The sequence below is a fragment of the Mytilus trossulus genome, chromosome 14, assembly GCF_036588685.1.
Source record: "Mytilus trossulus isolate FHL-02 chromosome 14, PNRI_Mtr1.1.1.hap1, whole genome shotgun sequence".
Taxonomy (NCBI): Eukaryota; Metazoa; Mollusca; class Bivalvia; order Mytilida; family Mytilidae; genus Mytilus; species Mytilus trossulus.
The window spans coordinates 64,352,559-64,380,504 of NC_086386.1; the positions used below are offsets into that span (position 1 = coordinate 64,352,559).

Sequence of the window (27,946 nt, forward strand, 5' to 3'; positions counted from 1 at the left end):
TTTCTGAGTAAGAACAATTCAGTACACGACTTTATTAAAATAAACACATATCAGTATACTGGAAAATGTAGTGGAAACGATGTTACTGTAAATAAATAATCAGATTCTGATGTCATCAAAAAAAGGATTTGGACATTTTTCTTTACAGTACGTCGGTATAGTGAAGATAGTTTCTTCCGGTTGTCCTGCTTTAAAACTGGCTTGATTAAAAGTTAAGGCGTGTGAAATATTGCCTTTATATGATTTTTCGGTGTACAAACACGGCACATTGCTGTCTGTGGCGTATAGTGTATCCAAGAATGCAAACCCTGGCGTAGTCCAGCCATGACACGTAGATCCCTGTATAGTTTTATCTCCGATGTATGAGCCATTCGCTATCCATGTTGGTTTTAATACTGTGCAGCCTTTTTGTACACCACAAAGATCACAACAGGTCTTCGCTTCGGGATAATAAACATACATGCTACTGTGATTTGTAAATAACAAACTACACGGCGCATGTGGGTCATTATCACTTAATTTCTGACCAAAACAAAAATTGTCTCTCTGTCCACGCAAATGGTCATATCTAGCTCTACCATTAGGAAAATCATAATACCATGCTCCTTTACTGTAAAATGATTGACCAAACACGTGTAATTCTTCTTGAAAATCTACTGTGTAGGCTGGCGGTAGCAGTGGTACCTTCTGTGAAGCTGCTGACACCACCGCAAGAACAAGAAATTGAAATACCTCCTTACACATCTGAAATTAATAACATTTTGTTTTTAAAAAGAGACAGAAGATGCGAAGGGAATATTCCAAACGTTTAAGTCGCAAAAAAAACCCCTGATAATGCTATGTCATAATAATTTTTAAAAAAAAGGCGAAAAGACAAACTTGTCCACAATGTACTACATAGAAAATGGAAGAATAAGCAACACGACCACTTCCAAAAAAAACTGGGATGATCTTAGGTCCTCCAGAAATAATTGGAGATCCTGCTCCACATATGACACCCATCGTGTTTTATACATAAAAAAGGAGAATTACATAGAGGACTTATTTTATCTGTTTTTTTTATTTGTTGTATCTTTTATGCATATCATATATTCATTCTTGTATTTGTATCACATTTTAACATGACTAACTGAATACATACACTATATTTCAGAAATAACGCAAACGAATAAAGGGGATAGTTTTTGCAAAGATTTTTCACAAATGCTTACCAAAGAAAAACACTGTTTCGAATGACGATTGAGTCATTGTTATTGTTCCCTTGATACTTATAGTACTTAAGGACAGAGCTCTTATGATTTATGAGATTTACCCATCGAATGACTACTGTTGCCTTTATTTACCATTTTATAGTAACAATATTCAGCTTGGAACATTCAGAGTCAAATGTTGAGGGAGCCAAGTAAAACATTATGAAAACTTCATTTCTGATGTAAATGGTACATTTACAATATACATAACATGCAGAACCAGAAGATTTTTCATTTTTTTCTATTATGTCCGATTTTAACAAGTTTTTTTATGCATACATGATAAACTATAATTAACTTTCAAATGACAGGTGATTTTAGAAAAATCTGGCGAAGATGATTAGCGCTATCATATAATATTCAGGGTTAAATTGGGGATAATATTATAATACTATATTTAAACAAATATTGATTTGAGATAAATAAAATAAAACTGGGACGGTGTGTAAAGGGGGCCTGGAAGTATTTCCTTGCCCATAAGGGATAATGATAGCCTTTTTAGAATTTCCATCACTTTCTAAAACTGCCAAAAATTCTACATAAAAGAGTTAACTGAAGTACTTTCATTGTATTATTCAGAAATGAATTTGAAAATGTATCAGGACCGTTTAATTTTTTTGATATCTTTAAAAACACAAGGCCACAAGTGCTTTTATGTCTTTTATCATGCAGTGAATATAAAACTTTCTCAAAAATTAATTTTCACCAGTATGTAAAATTATTTCATATTTTCTACACCTGATTCATCCCTCAGTTTTGGAAAGTATGTTCAGTTGATACTGAACTTTTTGTCCAATCACACTGTTCAGATACATTATCTTAAGTAGGGTACACAAAAGAGCAACCTAAATTATATTATGCAAATACCACCGTGCTACCTAAAGGATAATTGGAGCAAAACATTACGGTTTTAGCATAACATTTTTGATAGTCATTGGATATACGATCGTGAAAAATCAGTATGTCTAAGAAAATGGTAAATATGCTGAAAAATTGCAATACGACTCGGAAATACAATTTGAAATAAAAGACATGCGGAAGATAGCAAAGGGACATTCAACCTCGTAAAGTATGTAATACGTTACATAAAGATATATTTTGATGGTGATGAATAGGTGATAATTGTGTCATCCAATTATTATACTTAAGAGTAAGGATGAATTGACGTCAAATTTCATTAACCTGATCAACGTATGCAACTGAGAAATATATTCAACTGCTTTCCCTCATTGTCTTCGCTGGTAAAAAGAGAATTGCTAACAAACAATATCGCAACAAATGCCTTTTTATGAAATCTCATTGCAGAACTCCGCTCATATTTTATTTTAATGACAAGAGTTTCTTCTACCAAAGCGTTTACATGGCAAAGATTATATCTATCATCATCAACAATTTAAGGAGACTTAATTATAAATTTAATAAACGCTTTCAAACCCGGCAGATCTCGGGGCAGTTTTTACAATACTACTGCTGGAAATTAAATTTGCAACATGAAACTGATATGATATTTGTTACCAATGTCAATACCTTCATGAAATAAAATTCACATGGAAAATCATTTTTTTTTAAATCATCATGTTCCCAATACCTAAAATAACAAGTAATTAGATATACAGTTAACTTCCGTATCAAACTTACAAGAATATGTTTAAGGCTAGAAAATAAGTCAAACAAGAAAGATACTATAATATGTTACATGTCAATTTAACTAGTTTGATTTTTCTTCTTCACAAAATAATTAAATCAATTTGTTCAAGGAGAGCGTGCAATGGAGGGAGAAACACTTTAAGAGGACCCTGTTAATATAAATGAAGTCAATAGCTCAAGAAATCTTTGTTTCAGTTGTGCAAAGAACGATCTATAACAAATATGGCGGTAAAAACTATTTTGTTATCATTACCATGATACCATGTACCGGACACTATCATCTGCCCAGAATATAAGAAAAAGTGTTAATCAATTATGACTCTCTATGTCGTTCATTCTTTTGGCAATATAAAGGAAATATAAACATATGTCATGCAAATTGCAGTTATAAATAGTGGCAGCTATGAATACAGGTTAACCCACCATATTCTACGATAAGTTCCTGTACCAAGTGAATATGGCAGTTGTTTTTAATTCGTTACGTTGGTTGATATAGTTTAGCGTTTAATTTTGTCTGGTCTTATGAACTTTCCCCTTTTTTAATTTACATTATTTGGGATTTTTGTAAATACTTTTTTTCTCGATTCTGATATCGATATTGATAGCAAATTTTGTAGTTGCCATTGCTGAAAGTATTTAGGAATTTAGAAATTGATATAGAATTGTGTCTTTACATTTGTTTAAAGACATAATTATCAAAAGTAGCAATGAAAATATTTGAAATACTGATATCTCATTGAAATGTTTGGCTCACTGCATAAAACATATATGGCTCACTCAATAGAATTTGAACAGCTGTTTGGCAAAAGTTAGAACACAATTGAGTAAAAAAAGTTATGACAAAATAATTTATCAACTTTTGTAGTTCGGTTATACAATAATTGCTTACAAAGACCTCTGTGTTTTATTTAATAAATTGTATTTTTGACTTTAACTTAAAGAATTATAAATAAATCGATTAATTTGATGATTGATTTATACATTGTTCCATACTCAACGTAAATTGGCAAAACAAAACAAATTGAGAACATATACATACCACCTTTATTGATGAAGAGTGACGGAGACTACTGACCATTCACTGAGCTATTACCACAATGTACAATGCACTATTTTATCAAGTTAAGCTTATATATATCGGCCGACCATATTGCTTTAGGATTATCTTAGTTTGAACTGACTGTAGCTATCATTTAAGACTTTATGCAAACATCTGTCATATCTATTTTCATTGCTTAGTTTATTTCTGCATATAATTATTTCAATTATTGATAATATAAAATCACTCAGACCAACGGCATCAGAAAAAAAGCGAAAGAAACCAAACAAAGAACAAAAAAGCCAACTAAAATCAAAAACAATAAAAACCAGACAGGACCACGTATCAGGTGTTAACTTTTAAACTACTTGTCTGGCTTTGTTTGTTATCGTCAAATTTTCAAAAAGCAGAAGATACTAAGATACCACGTGCTTAACCTAATGTACTTGTCTGTAAAAATCAACATATCAGAAAACACATGTTTTTTTTGGAACCGAAACCGTTGAAGAGCTATATGTAAAAGAAAACCTAATATAAATAGGCAAATTCATCTAAAGCCAACTTTGCCTGAGGGAGTTGAAACCTTAGTTTCTAAATATTTTCAAAATTTATAAACGGACAATTTTAGTAAAATTTGTTAAATCATGTCAGTACCGAAGTACTGATTACTGAGCTGATGATACCCTCGGGGACCGAGAGACCACCAGCAGAGGTATCGACCCAGTGAAATTGAAATTATCAAGATGCTTGATTTCTTAATTGAAAACATATTTGTTACGTTCGGATGACGTGTTTTTCAACAGACTGTCGGCATTCCAATGGAAACCAATTGTGCACCTCTTCTTGCCGACTTGTTTCTTTATTATTATGATGCTGACTTCATACAGGAACTTCTTATGAAGAAAGATAAGAAGTTAGCAATGACCTTTAACTCTACTTTCCACTATATAGATGATGTTCTTTCACTAAATAATTTAAAATTTGGTAACTATGTTGAACGTATCTATCCCATCGAACTAGAGCTAAAGGATACAACAAATATAGTTAAGTCGGCCTCATATCTTGACTCACATCTAGAAATTGATAATGAGGGTCGGTTGAAAACAAAACTTTACGACAAAAGAGATAATTTTAGCTTTCCAATTGTGAACTCACCATTTCTAAGTAGCAACATTCCAGCAGCACCTGCATACGCGGTATATATCTCCCAATTGATACGATATTCCCGTGCTTGCATTTCCTATCAAGATTTTCTTGATAGAGGGTTGCGGCTCACAAGGAAGCTATTAAACCTAGAGTTCCAAATGGTGAAGTTGAAATCATCCCTTCGTAAATTTTACGGACGCCATCATGAGTTGGTTGACCGTTATGGAATAACCGTTTCACAAATGATATCGGATATGTTCCTTACGTCGTAACAACAATCATCTTCCGTTTTCATGAATGTGACCTACCGAATTAGATTATTTACCGGATTTGTTATAACGTGAGCAACACGACGGGTGCAACATGTGGAGCAGGATCTGCTTACACGTCCGAAGCACATGAGATCACCCCTAGTTTTTGGTGGGGTTCGTGTTGTTTATTCTTTAGTTTTCTATGTTGTGTCATGTATACAATTGTTTGTCTGTTTGTCTTTTTCATTTTTAGCCATGGCGTTGTCAGTTTATTTTACGAGCTTTGTTATAATAGTTTCATCTTACAGTAAATGACAGAAAGACACCCTTCCACATTTAAAGTGAAAACTACAATTTATTGTCGGGGTTATTTCCTGAAATAAGTTTAGAGTTATAATTGAAGAAGTTATAGAACCGGTAATATATATCACTAAAATAAGTCATCAAGAGACCGACATGGTTTATGTCTGTCATATTTGTTTTTTCGTAATTTGTTATAAATCATGCTGTTTGTTTTCTCAATTGATATACTTCCTATTTTTCATTTAGGTGCCCATTAAAGTCGACTATACGATATGGGGTTTTCTCAGTGTTGAAGACGTATAATTAACGATGATAGTCCGTCGGACGGGGACGATAAATGGCTGGCCCGTGTTAAGAGAGAGCCACATCTCTTGCACGTTAAAGACACCCTTGTAGATTTCGAAAAAGAGTAGGTTAATGCCGCTACTAGGCAGCACTCGCACCCGCAAAGTGGAAAGGGATTAATATAAGTTGCAAAACTTGTTTCCCAATCCACTATAAATAAATATGTTTAAACTATAATTACTTACATTTATTTCATTTTAACTTTGGTGGATAGTTGTCTCCTTGTCAATCATACGATATCTGCTTATTTTTATAAAGCACTGAAAATTGAGCAACACGAATCCCATCGATCACCAGTGGTGATATCAGGTGCCTATGAAGGATAATCATATCCAGGGCTTTCTGAAGTTGAAAGTATATCGATATCGGAAAAAACGCTTAAGGTACTACACATATTGTAAAATAGGGTTTACGGGAATAGAAAGTATATGGATAAAAGGTAGAACGTTAACTGATTTAAACATAAGATAAATTTCAGAGGCGTTCTAGGGAGAAACGACAGCGAACACATTGATTTAAACATAGGGTACACAATGGAGTAGAACAATTTTCTTTGTAAAAAAAAGGTAAAATCAGACGTATTCATAAAATAAAGAACATCCGAGTAGAAATGTTTGTGTAGGGAGAGAAACTGCATATGAAAAAAGTAAAATCACAAAAATACTAAACCTAGAGGAAAATCTAATCAGAAAGTCCATAATCACATGGCAAAATCAAATAGTAAAACACCTCAAAAACGAATGGACAAGAACTGTCATATTCCTGACTTGGTACAGGCATTTTCAAATGTAGAAAATGGTGTACTAAACCTCGTTTTATAACGTGACGATACCCAAATTGCACCTATTTTGACAGTTTTTTTCACCTACGTTTTTTTATGATAAAGACAATAATGTCCATTCTGTGTTTATTTTGTAGCCGTATCCTTCTTTATTATATAGGTATACCAATTCGATTTTTAATTCATAAGGAATCATAGAAAAATTGGTCTAAACTGACCTCCAAACCATCAATGATTCTGAAATGAGGAGTACCCAAATTGCATCTATGCTTAAATTTGCATCGTCAAAAGTCGAATAACAGAGCTTTAGTTTAATTTCTTCAAATATTTTGAACAATTGGATATAAGTCCATGCTTACTCTTCTTTTTTTTTAAATGGGTACTTGTAACATATTGTATTTGATCATTTTAAAAAGATGAAGTTTTGATGACGTCGCATATCGATGTTTCAGTACATTTTGCTTTTTCAGTAAACACTTCATCTATTGATAAATACTGTGAAAGTTTTGTGCATATCTAAATATTTTCACCTTTGTTGAAAGATGTGCATAGTATCAAATCATGAAAATGCAAATTGTGTAGTCTCTAGGAAATCTTGTAAGATATCCGCTGCTATTTATGCTAAATATAGGTGCAATTTGGGTACTCGGTGCAATTTGGGTACCGTTACGTTAGGACTAACCCTCTCACTGTGATGGCAGTCTTATCAAATCTTTATATTTACAATGATCCGTGAACCAAACAGACATAATAAATAAAAAAGTCGAAATATGGGTACAGCAGTCATCATCGTGTAACAATTTTAAAAGAAACAATTTAACAGAACACAAAAAACATCTATCTACACATTCGTTGATTCGCGTGTCTGACGTCAGAAAATTTTATACGTCACATATATTTGCCGTTCAATGTAGATACAAACAATTTTACTAAAATTTCACATAGGCAATGTTAGCATCCAAATTGTTACATACTTTTGATTTTCAGGGTTAAAAAATCAAAAGTATGTAACAATTAATTTCAGAAATAGACCGAGATTTAAAATAGTCCAAAACTTATATAGAATTTATAAGAATCCACACATACTTTATTCCACTACGCGATTGAATAATTTTAACGTTTGTGGTTCAACGTATTTTGTAATTCATAATAGAAATATATCATAATGACACAAAATAGAACAATATCATACTGATTACACTTGTGTCAATTATATATAAGTTTGGAAAAGTCACTGGGCATACACATATGTACAGATTATAAAATGTTCTGTGAACATGTTAAAAAAAAGTCATCTATCAATTTGAACCTTTTCGATTTTTTAAAAGCAAAAATGTATAGCTTAGTATTTCGAAAATGAATTCAACTCAATAAGGTGAAATTTTTTAAGACTCATATCTTAATCAACCAACAGTTATAACACATGTCACGAGCCATATTTTCTTTACAATTTTCATCAGACTCATGCAGGAAAATGAGATTCTGTAGTTCCAGGTCATGGAGATCTTCATGCAGTAGACATTCCTGGCTTCCAGACGTTCGGGTTTTGGCGTTTTTATAAGGTTAACATAATCGTAGAAATCGCTTTGGACGTATCATTGTATAAAGTATCATATTCTACTAAATTAGTGATGCCTATAGTGGACCATAGAAATACCTCCCTTTATATCTATATGTATTCAAAAGTTATCTTCTGTTAAGAATTATCAACGTTGAAAAATCCTAACTTAACATAATTATGTAACGACGTTCCTTAAAATGTCCCAGTTAATTTCTGACCAGAACAAAAATTGTCCCTCTGTTCAAGCAAATGGTCATATATATCTCTTACATTGGGAAAATCGTAATACCGTGTTCCTTTTTTGTAAAAAGATCGACCAACTCAGTGTACTTCTCCTTGGAAATCTACTGTGTATGCTGGAGGTGACACTGGTATCCGTTGTGAAGCATTTGGCATTACAATAAGTACAATAAATTGAAATGTCGCTTTCCACATTTTAATCTGCAATGAAGATTTTGTTTTTAAGATGCAGATGATACTAGAGGACATTAAAAACTTGTAAGTCGAAGAGAATGAAAAACGACGAAAAAACAAGCAAGTCCACGATACAATAGATTGATAAACTACAGAATGAGCAACTCGTACACCACCTAAATCTGAGATTATTTTAGGTGCTCCGGAAGGGACAGGACATCCTAATCGACTTGTGAAAACCATCGTGTTACTCTACTAAAAAAGCAATAAATTTAATCAATATCTTTTACATTTTGTATCCTATTTATATGTTTATTAAATATTCAAATTTATATTTTGATCACATGTTAAAATAATCTGACATAACTGTATACATATACATTGAACGAGCTTGTTTATCAACAATATGAATATATCAAAAGAATATGTCGTACATTTTCTTAACATTGTATTATGTCTTCTCTATTCAAGTTGGAGATTAAAATCAAATTAATACTTTTTTTATTTTTATTGTTTCGATAATGATCTGGAGACAGGCAGACTTTGCGCTTTTCTGGTTTTGTCTACTTCGTCGATTCATGAGTGTTGAACATTAGTAAAATCATATTGCGTTAATTTACAGTTACGTTCAAAACCAAGTATTGAAAGCCAAGGATGTATTATCTTCAAGAGCTTCATAATCAAAACAGATCTAAATAAGGTAGAACCATCTAGGATAAACTTTGACTGCGATTAATCAGTCGTAGTAAATCAAAATTATACATTATGACAATGTTGTGTTTGATGCTCATTTCTTGACCAGCAGTCATTAGTTTTGAATGTTCAAATCAAAATTTTAAGAGACAATAAAAATAAGTATTTTTTTTTCTGACGGTCACGTGCGATTATAACCATGTGTTCATACATGACAGCTTTAAAATTATAAATAACTTTATTTGTATGAAAATGAACAAATGACATTACTTTAAACGAACCTGACCATGATTATTAGGGCTATCATATAATACGCAGGACATAGATTAAGGGTAGTATTTGTACACAATCCTTAAACAATTATTTATTTGATAAATGTACCAAGAAACGGTGTGCAAAGGACGAGGTACGATTGGGGGTCAAATTTGCAGAATTAAATGTTGAATCATTGTAGATTCATATTATTTTGCGTGTTTTAGCTTAAAATAGTCAGTTATTAGGAATACGGTCACGAAAACATACCGGTGAATTCAATAAATTTGAATTCAAATATCATCGGAATTACAAACGCGTAGAAATGATATAGAACACAAGGTTTTCTGATCAAGATATAAACACAGTTTGTGTATTTAAAGTTGATCTTTTTGCTGACAAAAATATTTGTTTATTACATTGTTGTTAATGTTATAGCATTGCTGAAATTAAAACCAATGCTAATTCATCATAATGGTGCTTACTAGAAAACAACCTGTATTCCTTGTAGCACCAAAAATGGATTTTAAACTAGAATGCTGAACTAGTGAAGAACATTGTTAACAACAGAAGTGCAATTTATTGTTGAATAAGGGGGAAAATACATATATTGGGATTTGTTTTTGATTAAATATCAGCCCAAAATGTTAAAAATTCTCCAACAAAACATTTAAAGCGTTGCTTCTATTTAAGCTTCATAGAGATTATCAGTTGCAGCCATTAACAGAAACCCAACGACAATTTTAAACAGTTGTTTCCAAAATATAAATCACCTTGTGTAATTTTTACTAAGGTGCTACTGAAAGACAAAACTTTAACACCTAAAACTATTATAAAACATTCACGAAACAAAATTAAAATAAACAAAATCGTTAGGGTTCAATTTATCCACCGTATAGAATAATTAGATCGATAGGAAGAATTTGAAACAAATTGACCATTATAGAAAACATGAAAATAATTTAGTTCAATTTTTACTATGAACGTTGAAAGCGGAACACAATTCTTTCCTTTCATTAAATTTCTATGTTAAACTTTCAAAACTAGATCAATAAAAATGAGTCTCAAATGTAATATGTAGCAAATTCTTGTACGACATTTTTGTTATCAAATGTCTGTTCACTTAAGCAAATAAATGCAACAGTAGTATACCACTTGCCATAAGTCATAAATCGGTTGAGAGAAAACAAATCTGGGTTAAAAACTAAAACCATGGGAAACACATCAACTATAAGAGGAAAACAAAGTAACAGCAGGAATACTGAAGTGCAACAAAAAAAAACGACAACATAAATAGAAATGAACTACTAGTATTTGATAACAAGTGCCATATACAGGACATTTTAAGAATATACTGTGAACTAAACTTGGTTTTATTGCTAGCCGAACCTCTCGTTTATATAATAATGTTGTAAAAATTCTCACTCAAATGACAACACTACGAGACAGAAATACAACACATACACACACAAAAACACTCATCCAAGTGAAACACCCAAAGAAATAATATAATATTTGACACAACATGCAAACCGCAGAACAACAACGACAGCCATAACAAGCAGTGACGCACTCATGTAACGAGTATGTAAACTTGAACTATATACGATTGTATTCATAATATAATGCTAAAAAAATTGATGCGACAGTCTTACAAGTGAGAGGTTTAGCTAGATATAAAACAGGTTGAATCCACCATTTTCTACATAAGGAAATGCCTGTACTAAGTTAGGAATATAACAGTTGTTATCTATTCGTTGGACATGTTTGAGCTTTGATTTTACCATTTGATTAGGGACTTTCCGTTTCGAATTTTCCTCGGAGTTCAGTAATTTTGTGATTTCACTTTTTGTCATAACAATGACGGTTTTGAAAGTTTTTTTAAAAATAATTCTTTGGACTATAAACGATTAGACATACCACATTATCCAACCGAAACCAAACCAGAAACATCAAAAATAAACACATGAATGTTGGATATACAAAATACCGAGAGACATCGTATAGCAATGCAAATATTCACACTCGGCAAAACAGTCATATCCAGGCATAAGTCAGGTTCGGTACTTAGCAGACAGACGACATAGCTGTTAATTTCAGAAATAGACCGAGATTTAAAATAGTCCAAAACTTATATAGAATTTATAAGAATCCACACATACTTTATTCCACTACGCGATTGAATAATTTTAACGTTTGTGGTTCAACGTATTTTGTAATTCATAATAGAAATATATCATAATGACACAAAATAGAACAATATCATACTGATTACACTTGTGTCAATTATATATAAGTTTGGAAAAGTCACTGGGCATACACATATGTACAGATTATAAAATGTTCTGTGAACATGTTAAAAAAAAGTCATCTATCAATTTGAACCTTTTCGATTTTTTAAAAGCAAAAATGTATAGCTTAGTATTTCGAAAATGAATTCAACTCAATAAGGTGAAATTTTTTAAGACTCATATCTTAATCAACCAACAGTTATAACACATGTCACGAGCCATATTTTCTTTACAATTTTCATCAGACTCATGCAGGAAAATGAGATTCTGAAGTTCCAGGTCATGGAGATCTTCATGCAATAGACATTCCAAGCTTCCAGACGTTCGGGTTTTGGCGTTTTTATAAGGTTAACATAATCGTAGAAATCGCTTTGGACGTATCATTGTATAAAGTATCATATTCTACTAAATTAGTGATGCCTATAGTGGACCATAGAAATACCTCCCTTTATATCTATATGTATTCAAAAGTTATCTTCTGTTAAGAATTATCAACGTTGAAAAATCCTAACTTAACATAATTATGTAACGACGTTCCTTAAAATGTCCCAGTTAATTTCTGACCAGAACAAAAATTGTCCCTGTGTTCAAGCAAATGGTCATATATATCTCTTACATTGGGAAAATCGTAATACCGTGTTCCTTTTTTGTAAAAAGATCGACCAACTCAGTGTACTTCTCCTTGGAAATCTACTGTGTATGCTGGAGGTGACACTGGTATCCGTTGTGAAGCATTTGGCATTACAATAAGTACAATAAATTGAAATGTCGCTTTCCACATTTTAATCTGCAATGAAGATTTTGTTTTTAAGATGCAGATGATACTAGAGGACATTAAAAACTTGTAAGTCGAAGAGAATGAAAAACGACGAAAAAACAAGCAAGTCCACGATACAATAGATTGATAAACTACAGAATGAGCAACTCGTACACCACCTAAATCTGAGATTATTTTAGGTGCTCCGGAAGGGACAGGACATCCTAATCGACTTGTGAAAACCATCGTGTTACTCTACTAAAAAAGCAATAAATTTAATCAATATCTTTTACATTTTGTATCCTATTTATATGTTTATTAAATATTCAAATTTATATTTTGATCACATGTTAAAATAATCTGACATAACTGTATACATATACATTGAACGAGCTTGTTTATCAACAATATGAATATATCAAAAGAATATGTCGTACATTTTCTTAACATTGTATTATGTCTTCTCTATTCAAGTTGGAGATTAAAATCAAATTAATACTTTTTTTATTTTTATTGTTTCGATAATGATCTGGAGACAGGCAGACTTTGCGCTTTTCTGGTTTTGTCTACTTCGTCGATTCATGAGTGTTGAACATTAGTAAAATCATATTGCGTTAATTTACAGTTACGTTCAAAACCAAGTATTGAAAGCCAAGGATGTATTATCTTCAAGAGCTTCATAATCAAAACAGATCTAAATAAGGTAGAACCATCTAGGATAAACTTTGACTGCGATTAATCAGTCGTAGTAAATCAAAATTATACATTATGACAATGTTGTGTTTGATGCTCATTTCTTGACCAGCAGTCATTAGTTTTGAATGTTCAAATCAAAATTTTAAGAGACAATAAAAATAAGTATTTTTTTTTTCTGACGGTCACGTGCGATTATAACCATGTGTTCATACATGACAGCTTTAAAATTATAAATAACTTTATTTGTATGAAAATGAACAAATGACATTACTTTAAGCGAACCTGACCATGATTATTAGGGCTATCATATAATACGCAGGACATAGATTAAGGGTAGTATTTGTACACAATCCTTAAACAATTATTTATTTAATATATGTACCAAGAAACGGTGTGCAAAAGACGAGGTACGATTGGGGGTCAAATTTGCAGAATTAAATGTTGAATCATTGTAGATTCATATTATTTTGCGTGTTTTAGCTTAAAATAGTCAGTTATTAGGAATACGGTCACGAAAACATACCGGTGAATTCAATAAATTTGAATTCAAATATCATCGGAATTACAAACGCGTAGAAATAATATAGAACACAAGGTTTTCTGATCAAGATATAAACACAGTTTATGTATTTAAAGTTTATCTTTTTGCTGACAAAAATATTTGTTTATTACATTGTTGTTAATGTTATAGCATTGCTGAAATTAAAACCAATGCTAATTCATCATAATGGTGCTTACTAGAAAACAACCTGTATTCCTTGTATCAGCAAAAATGGATTTTAAACTAGAATGCTGAACTAGTGAAGAACATTGTTAACAACAGAAGTGCAATTTATTGTTGAATAAGGGGGAAAATACATATATTGGGATTTGTTTTTGATTAAATATCAGCCCAAAATGTTCAAAATTCTCCAACAAAACATTTAAAGCGTTGCTTCTATTTAAGCTTCATAGAGATTATTCCACATTATATTTATCAGTTGCAGCCGTTAACAGAAACCCAACGACAATTTTAAACAGTTGTTTCCAAAATGTAGATCACCTTGTGTAATTTTTACTAAAGTGCTACTGAAAGACAAAACTTTAACACCTAAAACTATTATAAAACATTCACGAAACAAAATTAATATAAACAAAAATCGTTAGGGTTCAATTTATCCATCGTATAGAATAATTAGATCGATAGGAAGAATTTGAAACAAATTGACCATTATAGAAAACATGAAAATAATTTAGTTCAATTTTTACTATGAACGTTGAAAGCGGAACACAATTCTTACCTTTCATTAAATTTCTATGTTAAACTTTCAAAACTAGATCAATAAAAATGAGTCTCAAATGTAATATGTAGCATATTCTTGTACGACAGTTTTGATATCAAATGTCTGTTTACTTAAGCAAATAAATGCAACAGTAGTATACCACTGTCCATAAGTCATAAATCGGTTGAGAGAAAACAAATCTGGGTTAAAAACTAAAACCATGGGAAACACATCAACTATAAGAGGAAAACAAAGGAACAGCAGGAACACTGAAGTGCAACAAAAAAACCCGACAACATAAATAGAAATGAACTACTAGTATTTGATAACAAGTGCCATATACAGGACATTTTAAGAATATACTGTGAACTAAACTTGGTTTTATTGCTAGCCGAACCTCCCGTTTATATAATAATGTTGTAAAAATTCTCACTCAAATGACAACACTACGAGACAGAAATACAACACATACACACACAAAAACACTCATCCAAGAGAAACGTCCAAAGAAATATAATATTTGACACAACATGCAAACCGCAGAACAACAACGACAGCCAGCACAAGCAGTGACGCACTCATGTAACGAGTATGTAAACTTGAACTATATACGATTGCATTCATAATATCATGCTAAAAAAATTGATGCGACAGTCTTACAAGTGAGAGGTTTGGCTAGATATTAAACAGGTTGAATCCACCATTTTCTACATAAGGAAATGCCTGTACTAAGTTATGAATATGACAGTTGTTATCTATTCGTTGGACATGTTTGAGCTTTGATTTTACCATTTGATTAGGGACTTTCCGTTTCGAATTTTCCTCGGAGTTCAGTAATTTTGTGATTTCACTTTTTGTCATAACAATGACGGTATTGAAAGTTTTTTTTAAATAATTATTTGGACTACAAACGAATAGACATACCACATTATCCAACCGAAACCAAACCAGAAACATCAAAAATAAACACATGAATGTTGGATATACAAAATACCGAGAGACATCGCATAGCAATGCAAATATTCACACTCGGCAAAACAGTCATATCCAGGTATAAGTCAGGTTCGGTACTTAGCAGACAGACGACATAGCTGTTAAACCACAATCTAAGACGTGGTAAAAATGTCGTTAGTTAGTTTACACTCAGACACATCGTATAGATCAACCAATTCGTGATGCTGTCTTTAAAATTTACGGAGTGTCATTTTTCGTTTCCATCATTGTTCTGTTGAAACAGTTTTTTCCTAAGAAGCATACTCCTTTATATGAAGTCTGTATAGTGTGAACATGAACGAGTATAACGTATTATTGTTTCACACCTTGGTATACTCCTGACAAATGGGAAACAATTAACAGCAACAGATGTACCAAGGTTTGTTTTCACACCTTGCTCTACACCTGAACACTAAGAAATGAAGAACAACAACAAATGTACCAACGGATGTTTTCACACCTTGCTTTACACCTTAACACTAAGATATGAAGAACAACAACAGTTGTACCTAGGTATGTTTTCACATCTTGATCTACACCTGAACACTGAGATATGAAGAACAACAACAAATGTACCAACGGATGTTTTTACACCTTCCTCTACACCTGAATACTAAGAAATGAAGAACATCAACAGATGTACCAAGGTATGTTTTCACACCTTGCTCTACACCTGAAAACTAAGAAATGAAGAACAGCAACAGATGTACCAAAGTATGTTTTCACACCTTGCTCTACACCTGAACACTAAGAAATGATGAACAGCAACAGATGTACCAAGGTCTGTTTCCACACCTTGATCTACACCTGAACATTAAGAAATGAAGAACAACAGCAGATGTACCAACGGATGTTTTCACACCTTGCTTTACACCTTAACACTAAGAAATGAAGAACAGCAACAGATGTACCAAGGTCTGTTTTCACAACTTGATCTACACCTGCACACTAAGAAATGAAGAACAACAACAGATGTACCAACGGATGTTTTCACACCTTGCTTTACACCTTAACACTAAGAAATGAAGAACAACAACAGATGTACCAAGGTATGTGTTCACACCTTGCTCTACACCTTAACACTAAGAAATAAACACAAAAACAGATGTACCAGGGTAATGTTTTCACACTGAACACTAAGTAATAGGTCCAACGGAAATCAAGTTAATTTCTCATTTTGAACTTTTCATTCATTTATATCATTCTCTACTTATATGTTTTGGTCCCTAAAACTTCCGAACTTTAAAAAAAAAACCACAGACATAGCAATAGTATATTCGTATTTCCGATAGCAGAGATAAATGGAAAAAATGTGTGATAAAGCTTTGTACCTCCTTATGACAAAATTTGATATTCACAGAAAACAAAAATAAACATATTTCAATAATGAAAAGCTACAGACAAGATTATATTGCTTTACTTTCACGTGCAGAATCGTATTTTTGTTAATAAACTAACGTTCATCCTGTCGGGAGCTATGTTGTTTTACTTGCCTCCGAATTATTGGCACAGTAAGTTTAACCCCTATTGTATCCAATCGTTGTATCGCTATCTGTGTCATTATTGACCTATATTGTTTGTGTTTTCAACCTTGAACGAACTTATAAATGGTAATTGAGTAGTTTGCGATGTTGTTCGATATCATTATCAGTTTGTATACTATCATGTCAAGTTGACAGGTCACTGATCAAATTTATCCTGATCTTCAAAATAAGTATACAACATGTAACTCTTTCTCCTAGTTTATTATTACTTGGATTTTTGAACTCTAAGGTATGTTAGATCGAACAAAAAATATTTTTAAATCGCAATACAAATTATTGTTTTATTGTGTTCCATGTCGTTCGCCGTAAAATTTGAATATTCACAAAGAACGGGAAAAACTAAAATTGTATACAGACATATGCTTAATCTTAAATAAAGGCAACAGTAGTATACTGGTGTTCAAAAGTTATAAATCATAGAGAATAATTAAATCCGTGTTACAAACGAAAACATAGGGAAACACATAAACCCTTTTTAAACTTACAATTGCATGCAGAGATACGAACCATGTTCATGTTCCAAATAGATGATTCTGTAGAAATCAATAACTTTATGACAGAACTGCTGTTGTTGTTATTAAGCTAACGGTACATTTATTTAGCAACGAGCCAAAAAATAATCTACATCTATAATTCAATTGATTATCTTCATAATTAAGAGAAAAAATATTTCCTAGGCAGGCTTTCTTTCTTCCTAATATTTGACAGAGTTTATGAATGTAAAACAGGCCCTGTTTCGTTGAATATGCGACTAAATGTACTGAGTTTAAGCCAAAATATATATATTGAAGATATCTTAATGTATTTATTGCAGCAGATATGGACAGACTAGGAGTAGCTCTCACAGTTTTGTCTGTTTCCATGCTGACTAATGCAGCTCCACCAGTGTGGCCGTCAGCTTTTAGCGTAGACTTCCAGGAAAGATCTCATTTGTCGTTTGTGACTTTATTTTTAAATAACGGTTCCTGGTATTACAATTTTGACAACAAGCAAGCCCGGTTTGACCATCTCCGAGGACAGAAAGATTGGTTCTGCATGAACCAACATCTCAGTGACCACGATAAACAAGCTCCGTGTAACATGTTGTTTTCAAATGATACCAATTTATACATTCATTATCCTGAAGCAAAGACGTGCTGCCGTTTGTGTGGACAAGAAAATTATTGTACAGTAATGGAACCTGATTGGTTGAAGAATGCCACATTTTTTGGTGATGAGATGTTTTATGGTTCCAAATGTCATGGATGGCAGACACCTGGATTTACTTTTATGGACACGTGGTATGTGACAGATGAGAATGTTCCTTGTCAGTACCATGAGAAATCAGACCATCTCGGCACTATACATAACATTACATTTAACCAGAAATCATTCAACCTAGGACCTCCTAATCCGGATATATTCAATGTTCCTTCCTATTGTCACAAAGAGTGCCCTAATCCATTTAAAGGACAGAAAATGTTTCTATAAAACTGTAATTCGACAAAACTTTTTAATTTGAATACTTTATTATTTGAATCATCTAAAGAATAGATGTAAAACAAGGGAAGATTAACAAAACAGTGTCCAAGAAAATTCATCAAAATTTAACAGCACCATTGCGAGAAAAACTCAATTCGCTGAAATCATTGATAAGAACGAATTTTCATATAAAATGGACGTCTTTTTTTGCAAGACTGAAAACGTTACATCATAATTCAACATGCGCATACTATATATATGCCATTTTTTCTCCACAAGATCTTATGCTCTTTATTTTAGTTTATTTCAATGTTAACTTATATATACTATCTACAATAGTTCCAAAATATACAAAAAATATACCATAGCAATGCTTGAGACCCACAAAAGAACAATAACTACATCTCTACTACATTCAATTCTTCTTGTTCTATATTGATCACTTTAGAAGATTAATTATAGTTCGAGGTGGGGTTTTTCCACCGTTTGTACCCATTTAAGTGCGTTAATCGTCCAAAAAGGGGGATTCCAACCCTCGAACCCCCTCCCCCTGGATCTTCTACTGGCGCAACTATAGAAGACATGAGTACAAAAGGATATATATGAATTACAAATAGATTCTAAATGGTCAAATTTTAATTCTGATACGGGAAAAAAGGTCACACACAGTAAGTACACCAAATAACACTATCGTAGAAAAATCTTCATCATAATTTCTACTTTCGGAAAATTTTAAGGCTTGATAAATTGTGTTTTTAAATTAAGTAGATCGTAACACAATATTTACCTCCAGATTTTTTAAAGTTTTTTATTGGTCAAGATTTCTATAATATCCCTGACGTGAATACAAAATCTTCTTTTAAAAAACTCCAATTGAAGATGTTATTAATGAGTCCTTTAGTTACATCATGAAATATATCAAACAGTGCATATTATTTAGTTATATATATGTTGCAGGCATTTTCTAAATTTAGGCATTTTGTAAAATGACTGAATTTTCAGGCAATTTACAAAATGACTAAAGATTCGTAGCCATTTTGTAAAATGACTGAAATTTTGAAAAAAAAATCAACAAGTTGCCAGTTCAGTTTCAGGCAATTTGAAGAAGAATGATATCATTTAGATGTGGACAAAAACACTATATCTTGCAAATAAAAATAACTAATAGTTTGTTTGAATCAATTTATTATCCAAAAAAACTGCTAGGACGGTTTTTCGTCACATTATGTGTTCTTTTTAGTGAATTACGTTAAATATGTACATTTATGATTATTTTTTCCAAATGACAGCAGAACAAATTTCTCTTTCAATATAACAAAATTCACAAACGATTTTTTAAAAAGTTCAAATTCAATCAGTGAAATTAAACATATGAAACAAAGACAAAAAAGGATTGTTTATAATTGACTGCTTGCTGTTTGTATGCTTTCATGCATTTTTAAGACGAAAATGTTTTTTTAAATTTATATGGGTTATTTTGGTAACTGAATTAATCTGGATAAAGGACAGAAATTATGACTGCCGCTTGCCCATCTATAGCATGGGTTTCGCGATACAAAGTGGGTTATGGTTGTGATTCCAAAATATGAGTATATTCATATTCACTGCTTCAAGTAAATTTCAGTTATGAATGCATCATCCGTAATGGGCAGATCTGATTCAGTCCGTTAAAAGCTATAAGTCAAATTTTACAACAAACAATGTATTTGCAAAAAATCAGGACAAATATTGTGCTCAGTTCTGTCATCCAAACATTTTGAAGAAAAAAAAAATTGTCGAGTTCTGTGCTTGTGTGAATTTGGAATAATTCAGTAAAAAGTTATCAAAGGTACCAGGATTATTATTTAGTACGCCAGACGAGCGTTTTGTCTACATAAGACTCACCAGTGACGCTCATATCAAAAAGGTATAAAGCCAAACAAGTACAATTTTGAAGAGCATTGAGGATCCAAAATTCCAAAAAGTTGTGCCAAATACGGCTTTAGGTTATTTTTTATTCTTGATTATTTATACTCTTATTTTTTTATTCAGTTATTGTCATAAATAAAACTGCTCCGGTGTTATTTTACATTTCTTTCTATACATTGATTTCAGGCATTTTGTAAATGCCTACAAAAATTAGTCATTATGTATAATGACCGAATCTTGCAAATGCCTAAAGTGTTCAGGCATTTTACAAAATGCCTAAATTAAGAAATCTTATTTTTTTCACAAATCTCATTTTTTTTTAATTTTAGTTTATAAGATCATAGATATAGGAAGATGTGGTGTGAGTGCCAATGAGACAGCTCTCCATCCAAATAACAATTTAAAAATTAGACCATTATAGGTTAAAGTACGGCCTTCAACACGGAGCCTTGGCTCACACCGAACAACAAGCTATAAAGGGCCCCAAAATTACTAGTGTAAAACCATTCAAACGGGAAAACCAACGGTCTAATCTATATAAACCGTTATAGACATAGTTTACTAATATATGTTTTCTACAATAATTCCAAAGTATACAAAAGAAGTATACAATAGCAATGATTCAGACCCACGAAAAGAACACTCACAATAACTACTTCCCACTACATTTAAATAGGAAATACAAGCCCGTATCAATTGGGAGACAAATACTCCGTATGCAGGCGCTTCAGGTATGGTGATTTGATTCCAGCTTATGACACTTATAACTAATAATTCCGACTTATTTGCAACAAAATGACTTTACAAGGGGTGTACCATATGCGCTTTAACATAAAAATGAAAAATACACAATTTGGGAAGCTACAATCCTCTCTTGAAATTATGTTTTCAACCGACCCTCACTGTCAATTTCTGGATATAAGTCAAGATATGAGGCAGACTTAACTGTATCTGTTGTATCCTTTATCTTTAGTTCGATGGGTTCAAAAGCATATATATTATATAAACTACAATAAGTTTTTACATGGTCAGATTAAAATCATATCGGTCATGTGTTTTGCATTTCGTCATTTGCAATTTACATCATTTATCATGTGACATGCACTTTGTCATTTGTATCTTACATCATTGATCAATCAAACATCCCTTATCAAATTATTATCCAGTGCTTGTGGGTATTGACAACGTTAAACCACGGGTGTCATTTGGTTTTTCGAGAGAAATGATCGTGAAAGAATATCTAACGGCGGTCAAGTATTGAGAGACGATCGTGAAAGTTCTAGTAACGGATCGTGAAAGACATTTAATCGTCTGTGTAATTAATTAAATTATAATATTCAATAGGTTTAAGCATTTCAAAGTATTAATATTTTCAGAAAATGAAATGTAAAATAGTTGGATGATTGTAGGATGAAGCTTGTTATTGTCATGTGGAGTACTCACTTATTACGAGTTATAGTATACCCACATTTGGTATATTGGATCCTATAAACTACATGTTCGTCAGACATGATTCACCTGTCCCCGAATTTGCTTCATTTCATGGATGAAGATTCATTTTGTGGTCAAGTCTGTATCGCGGATTCGTTAAGCTTTAGGATAACTGTCTGTTTGATTGTAAGGTGTACATTTTCGGCTTCTGCAAGGTTTCAAATCACATCGAACTCATTACCATGCATCATTCGGCAATGTTCGTTTTATGTGGTTTAGCCTTTTGCATATATACCTGTATGCTATAGCACCAAGGTATTTCGTGTATGGTCACGGTACATGTCTGTCTGCATGTTTCATATATGACAATAATGACTTCAATTGTATTTGATATATTGCATGATAGTAAATTGTCTATGTCTGGCTGTCAGTCAGAGTTCATATACTTTTGACCTTATGTTCCGAATTAATTGGCCAAACATAACTTTTACATTTGTCAGTTTCTAAGGCACTGTAAGAATAGGAACACCTTTATCTGGTGTACAGGATATTTGTAGAAATCTGTATGGCATAGTATTCTGACCTTGAATTCTTTTTATGAACAATTGACAATCTTAAGCGCATTTGACACTTCTAGTAAAACCCTTGATAGTATAGACGTTCAACAAATATACTATCATAAGTAAAGCAGACGGAGACATTACAGCATTTGCGCTCTGGTATTCTATAGTCTGTAGTATATGGTTAAATCAATCCATATTTGCGTTGTATACTAAGAACTTAAAAAAGTACTGTTGCACAAAATGTTGGTTATCGTTCAATCTCAAATTACTTATGAAAGATGCTGTGTTGCTGTATTTTTTTGTTTGAAGGATATCAATTTGGTTTAAACGTTGCATATCAATATTATTGGCTAAATAGTGTCGGTCTGCCAGAATTGCACTTGACCGATTCTCAGAGCTTAATCTACCTCAGGCATAGATAACCTTAGCTGTATTTGGCAAAATTTTTAGGAATTTTGGTCCTCAATGCTCTTCAACTTCGTACTTTATTCGAGCGTCACTGATGAGTCTTTTGTAGACGAAACGTGCGTCTGGCGTATATACTAAATTTAGTCCTGGTATCTATGATGAGTTTATTCACACTTATTTAAACACGTTTTTAGTTGGTTTTTTTTTTACTTTCGAGGTAAAGTGTTGAATAGAAAAAAATAATAGTTTTAATGTACAGGCTTCAATTAGTTGCAGGTTTCTCAAATGGTAAAAGAAATACAGATTTCTGATTACAAGATTTAAGTCTGGTCACACATTATCTTTCACGATCAAAATAATGCGTTGCCTGATCTTTCACGATCAAGTTTGATGGAAATTCAACAAATTCAAGGTTTTCATATACAAATTAATGCTTTTAAGGGAAGAACATACTTTAATTTTACTGTACAATCAGATACACCAAAGATTGAATTTCTAATATATCATAATAAACTGAAATATGACCATTATAGGTACATAAAGCGTGTTATTTGTAATTAATTTCATAGACATGCATTGCGCCTTTTGTGTTTTTCATTAAGTACTGCATATTTTCTTCATCTAATTTCACAGTTATGATGAGGAAGTTAAACCATTTTGACAGACATAATTTTTTTTCGGATTTGTTCCTCGTTTTGAAAATTAAGCGATTTTTTCAAAGATTTTGAACTAGAATTTACATGAAATGTCTATCACGATCCGTTACCAGAGCTTTCACGATCGTCTCTCAATACTTGACCGCCGTTAGATATTCTTTCACGATCATTTCTCTCGATAAACCGAATGAGACCCGTGTAAACTCTTATTTTGTTACATTATAGTTATAATGTTTATTTCTTATTTATACATTAATGCGTTTACTTTGTTAAAGATGCATTTCTTTTACAAATTGTGACATGGATGGATAGTTGACTCATTTGCACTCAAACCAGGTCTTTTCATATCTATTTCATCAATAACTTTTAAATCGTTATCATGAGGCCTGGATTAAGTATACCCTCATGATTAAACACTACTGCATGGTTATCTATTTATAAGCATTTGATATACGCAATAAACAGTATACAGCTGACCAAGCTAAAATATTTTAAAATTTTAAAGAATTGAATTTAGAATCAACCTTTTATATAAAAGTAATTTGAAAGCATAGTATTTAATTAAAACCGGATTATTTTATACTTTTAGCTGATTGTTTGACTCGTGTTTCAATGTTTCAAAAGTAACTTACAAAAGTCGTGAATTAAAGAAATTGGTAAGAAAGTCACATCAACATAACCTTTTCTCACCATTCCATAAACATCTGCAAGTTGTTTACTTAACTGTAAAGAAGGTTCGTGCGGTGTGATTTAAAGGGGGCATGGTAGTATTTCCTGGTCCATAAGGGATAATGAAAGCTTTTTTCGAATTTTCACCACTTTCTAACACAGCCAAAAATTCTACATAAACAGTAAACTGAAATACTTTCGTTATACTATTCAAAAGTGATTTTGAATATGTATCATGCCCGTTTATTTTTTTTACATCCTTAAAAACCCACCACTAGTGCTTTTATATAGTTCCCTTAAATTATAGTGTATTTTTCCTTTATTTTTTTTTCTTTCCCTTTCTCATACATTTCTTAATTTTTTCTGGGTTGGAAATGAAAGAAGAGAGCTTAAATAAACTTTTGGATGTTTTATTTTAACTGATTTTGATATGGAAAGAGTGATTAGGCCAGTTGCAAAAAGGTAAGATTTACGATTTTCGGAACATCTCTTGACTTGCCTATAGGGGTATGGATGTGTAATGACCAAATTTGTATGATGTATACCAGCAATTTTTCTGAAAATTAGATATACTTTTGAACTTGTACTGTACATTACACACACACAAAAAAATAGAAAAAAAAACCCAGGTCAATTCTTTATAATGCGACAAAACTCTATAAAGAACTGATAGAGGAATTAATTGTGGTCTCGGGCCTAAGATGATACTGTATTTTTAGTCCAATCACACTGTTCAGATACATTGACTTACGTACACAAAAGAGCAACCTAAATTCTGGAATGCAAATACTACCGTGCTACCTAAAGTTATACATTTCATCAAAAGTATGTACACTTTTCGACCTAAAAGTTCAAGCGAAGGCCACACACATGCTTGAAGATACTGATAACTAAAGAAGTCACGTTATTTCAAGCAAACATGCACTCATTAAATATATCATTTTATTATTTCATATTATCATTGTGTGATTAAAAGTCGACATTGATTCTTGTCCTAACCTAAGAAAGGGTGAGTTTTGTAAACGCTTGTTACTTTTCCATTTTCGAAATCGAAGTTTAAAATAACAAATAAATGATTTTATAAGTGTATTCAAAATATTTGCTTTTTATTTTATCAAACAGATGCACTTGAATATATGAATACATATGTATTTGCACTCCAAATCAAAAGTTGAAAATTTAAGATTTGCCTTACATTTATATTTCAACCTAAACGACGATATGTTTTACAAAATTAAGTAGACAAATGATTCCAAATCAAAATCATGGCCTTCGATCAGTGCTAACAAGTGGTAGAGTTATATTGTCGGCGGCCTGTCTCTTTATCGGTTATCACATATTTCCTTTCTTTCAAGCGATACTTATCCCAATTGTAGTAAAAGGTTCTATTATTTTTAACGTTTTATCATTTGGAAACTAATTATATAATGTACGCGATAAATGGGAGTCAATATACTAGTTGTTTCAAGTGAGGTTACTATCCATATTTAACGTTTAATTCTGTTGTTCCCGTCATATCCGCTTATGGTATTGAAAAATATTATAATTGTCATTATTTGATATAGTAAAAAGTCGCAGAGCTAAAAATCCTTTTCAAATAAAATTCAATACCGATTGTTGAACGAGTAACGAAAGCAATGTTTTGTCCTTTTTCTCATTAAACAGAAGACAACTACTAGTTGTGGTTAGAATTGTTTGTCCTGCATTGGAGATGCCGACGTTGTTTTAAAACTCTCTTGATTAAATATAAATATTATGTGCACGCTTCGATTACTTTCCATTTTGGTAATGATAATATCAGCTAATGAAATACCAGCCTATAAATTTGTGAAGGTGTGTATTATTCAGACAAAACCAAGCAAGATAATCATTTTGTTTTATCTCTGCCAAAAAAAAATGTATTTTATAACATCCAAATACTTCAAAATCTTATTTGAATTAGTTTCGTGCTTTTAAAGAGGTTAAAAATCATAATTTGAGTATCTGCCACAACAAAAAAAATACTCAGTTATGATTTGTCATAATTCTATTTAAAAATGCACCAAACAGGACATAAATTCGGGGAGATATTGGTTATAAGACAGCAAACAAAAATACCAAATTAACATCAGGATTTCCAGAGGGTAACATAAAATAGTTTTAACCTTACTTGGTGTAATATCAAAACAACGTAAGGCGATATTTATTTCGGCTTGTTACCCCAAAACATATTAACTCCCAATTAAGATACATATCCCATCATATACAAGCAAGTTCATGTAACAAAAAAATCCCAAATGCTAGTAATATATGATATAACAAAAGTCTATAGTATGGCTAAAACAAGAATGTTTCTATGTTCAGTGGACCGTGAAATTAGGATAAAAATTTGGCATCGAATTTAGAAAGATCATATCGTAGGGAACATGTGTACTAAGTTACAAGTTGATTAGACTTCATCAAAAACTACCTTGACCAAAATCTTTAACCTGAAGCGGGACAGTTTTTTCTCTCTTTTGTGTTCACAACCTTATTATATGTTTTGTTTGTTTTCCATCTGGTGTAACATTGTTATTTTTTTTTTAACATTCTACTTCTTGAGTATTACAATATGAAATGTTCTTATTTGAATTAGGAAACGGATTAATATAAGCTAACAGCTTGTTTCTGGATCCTATTAATTATTCACTTGTACTAATATGTAAATGCCAATTTGTGTACATTTATTTACTTAACCTGAATTTAATAATAAAGCGGGACAGACGAACGAAAAAACGAACGGACGAACGGACGGACGCACAGACCAGAAAACATAATGTCCCTCTACTATCGTAGGTGGGGCATAAACAGCAGCAGTTACCACGCAAACACAACACCCTTAGTAATGCTACTGTAAGGGTGTGTGGGAATTCTAACAAATTTTGTTATGCCTTCAGCCATGAGCAAAGAACTGTTTAAAAGCATGGTCAACTAAACGAGGCTTGAAAAATTGCGGTATGCAAAATGTATTAGGGACAGTGCGGAAAATTCAAATATACGTGCTAAAAAAAACTATTTACGAATAAATACAATTTCAACGGTGAACACGTGTCTATAGCTATACATTTATGTCAAGTTCTCAAAAGTCACGAATTTATACAAAATTTTTAATAAATTTAACAGAAACAATCTGCTATTTAAACGTAATTCTTCAAACCATATAAGAATTTAGGAAAAACATGAATATCAAAATAGTTTATAATTTAAAAGCAACCAACCTTTTACTATTTCCCCCTGTCTTTGCCCTACAAGAGAACTTTCCAAGGAGCCTAGGTGTTGAATCAACAGTTAGTGGACAATGAAATTGGTATATATCATTTTATCTGCACGGTCGGATGATTCCGCTTCAACACGAACTCGTACAATGTTCGGGTCAAGTAGGTTCCGCCGAGCAAATTGAATAACTTAAACCAATTTGTTTGAAAAGTACTAGTACATATAACTTAATCAGATTGAACAGATTATACCTTACGTCACATTTATCAGAAGTTATGTAATTATGTCTATGTTCAGATAAGAAAACAAATATTCTTGGTGGTTGAAATAAACTTGTCAAAAAGTCCATATAATCGCTTGACAAAATAGTATCTATTCTTTGGAACAAAAT

At 32.0% G+C, this 27,946-nt stretch overlaps 2 protein-coding genes across 5 annotated transcripts; one reads left to right on the plus strand and one right to left on the minus strand.

Moving 5' to 3' along the window:
• LOC134696801 (uncharacterized) lies at positions 1–27,752 on the minus strand. Of its 3 annotated transcripts, none has more exons than XM_063558748.1 (2): positions 27,558–27,752; positions 1–744 (listed from the first exon to the last, which is right to left on the minus strand). In XM_063558748.1, exon 2 carries the CDS (start codon positions 742–744, stop codon positions 100–102), a length of 645 nt encoding a protein of 214 aa, XP_063414818.1. In that variant the 5' UTR covers positions 27,558–27,752; the 3' UTR covers positions 1–99. The 3 variants fall into 3 exon arrangements, with proteins under 3 accessions (XP_063414818.1, XP_063414816.1, XP_063414817.1); XM_063558746.1 differs by lacking the exon at positions 27,558–27,752 and adding an exon at positions 3,937–4,051; XM_063558747.1 differs by lacking the exon at positions 27,558–27,752 and adding an exon at positions 3,940–4,008.
• LOC134696442 (uncharacterized) lies at positions 17,332–19,853 on the plus strand. Of its 2 annotated transcripts, none has more exons than XM_063558255.1 (2): positions 17,332–17,454; positions 18,040–19,853. In XM_063558255.1, the coding sequence occupies exon 2, from the start codon at positions 18,045–18,047 to the stop codon at positions 18,693–18,695; it is 651 nt and encodes a 216-aa protein (XP_063414325.1). In that variant the 5' UTR covers positions 17,332–17,454; positions 18,040–18,044; the 3' UTR covers positions 18,696–19,853. The 2 variants fall into 2 exon arrangements, with proteins under 2 accessions (XP_063414325.1, XP_063414326.1); XM_063558256.1 differs by having other exon boundaries at positions 17,341–17,454; positions 18,043–19,853.
• Positions 27,753–27,946: the final 194 nt, after the last annotated feature.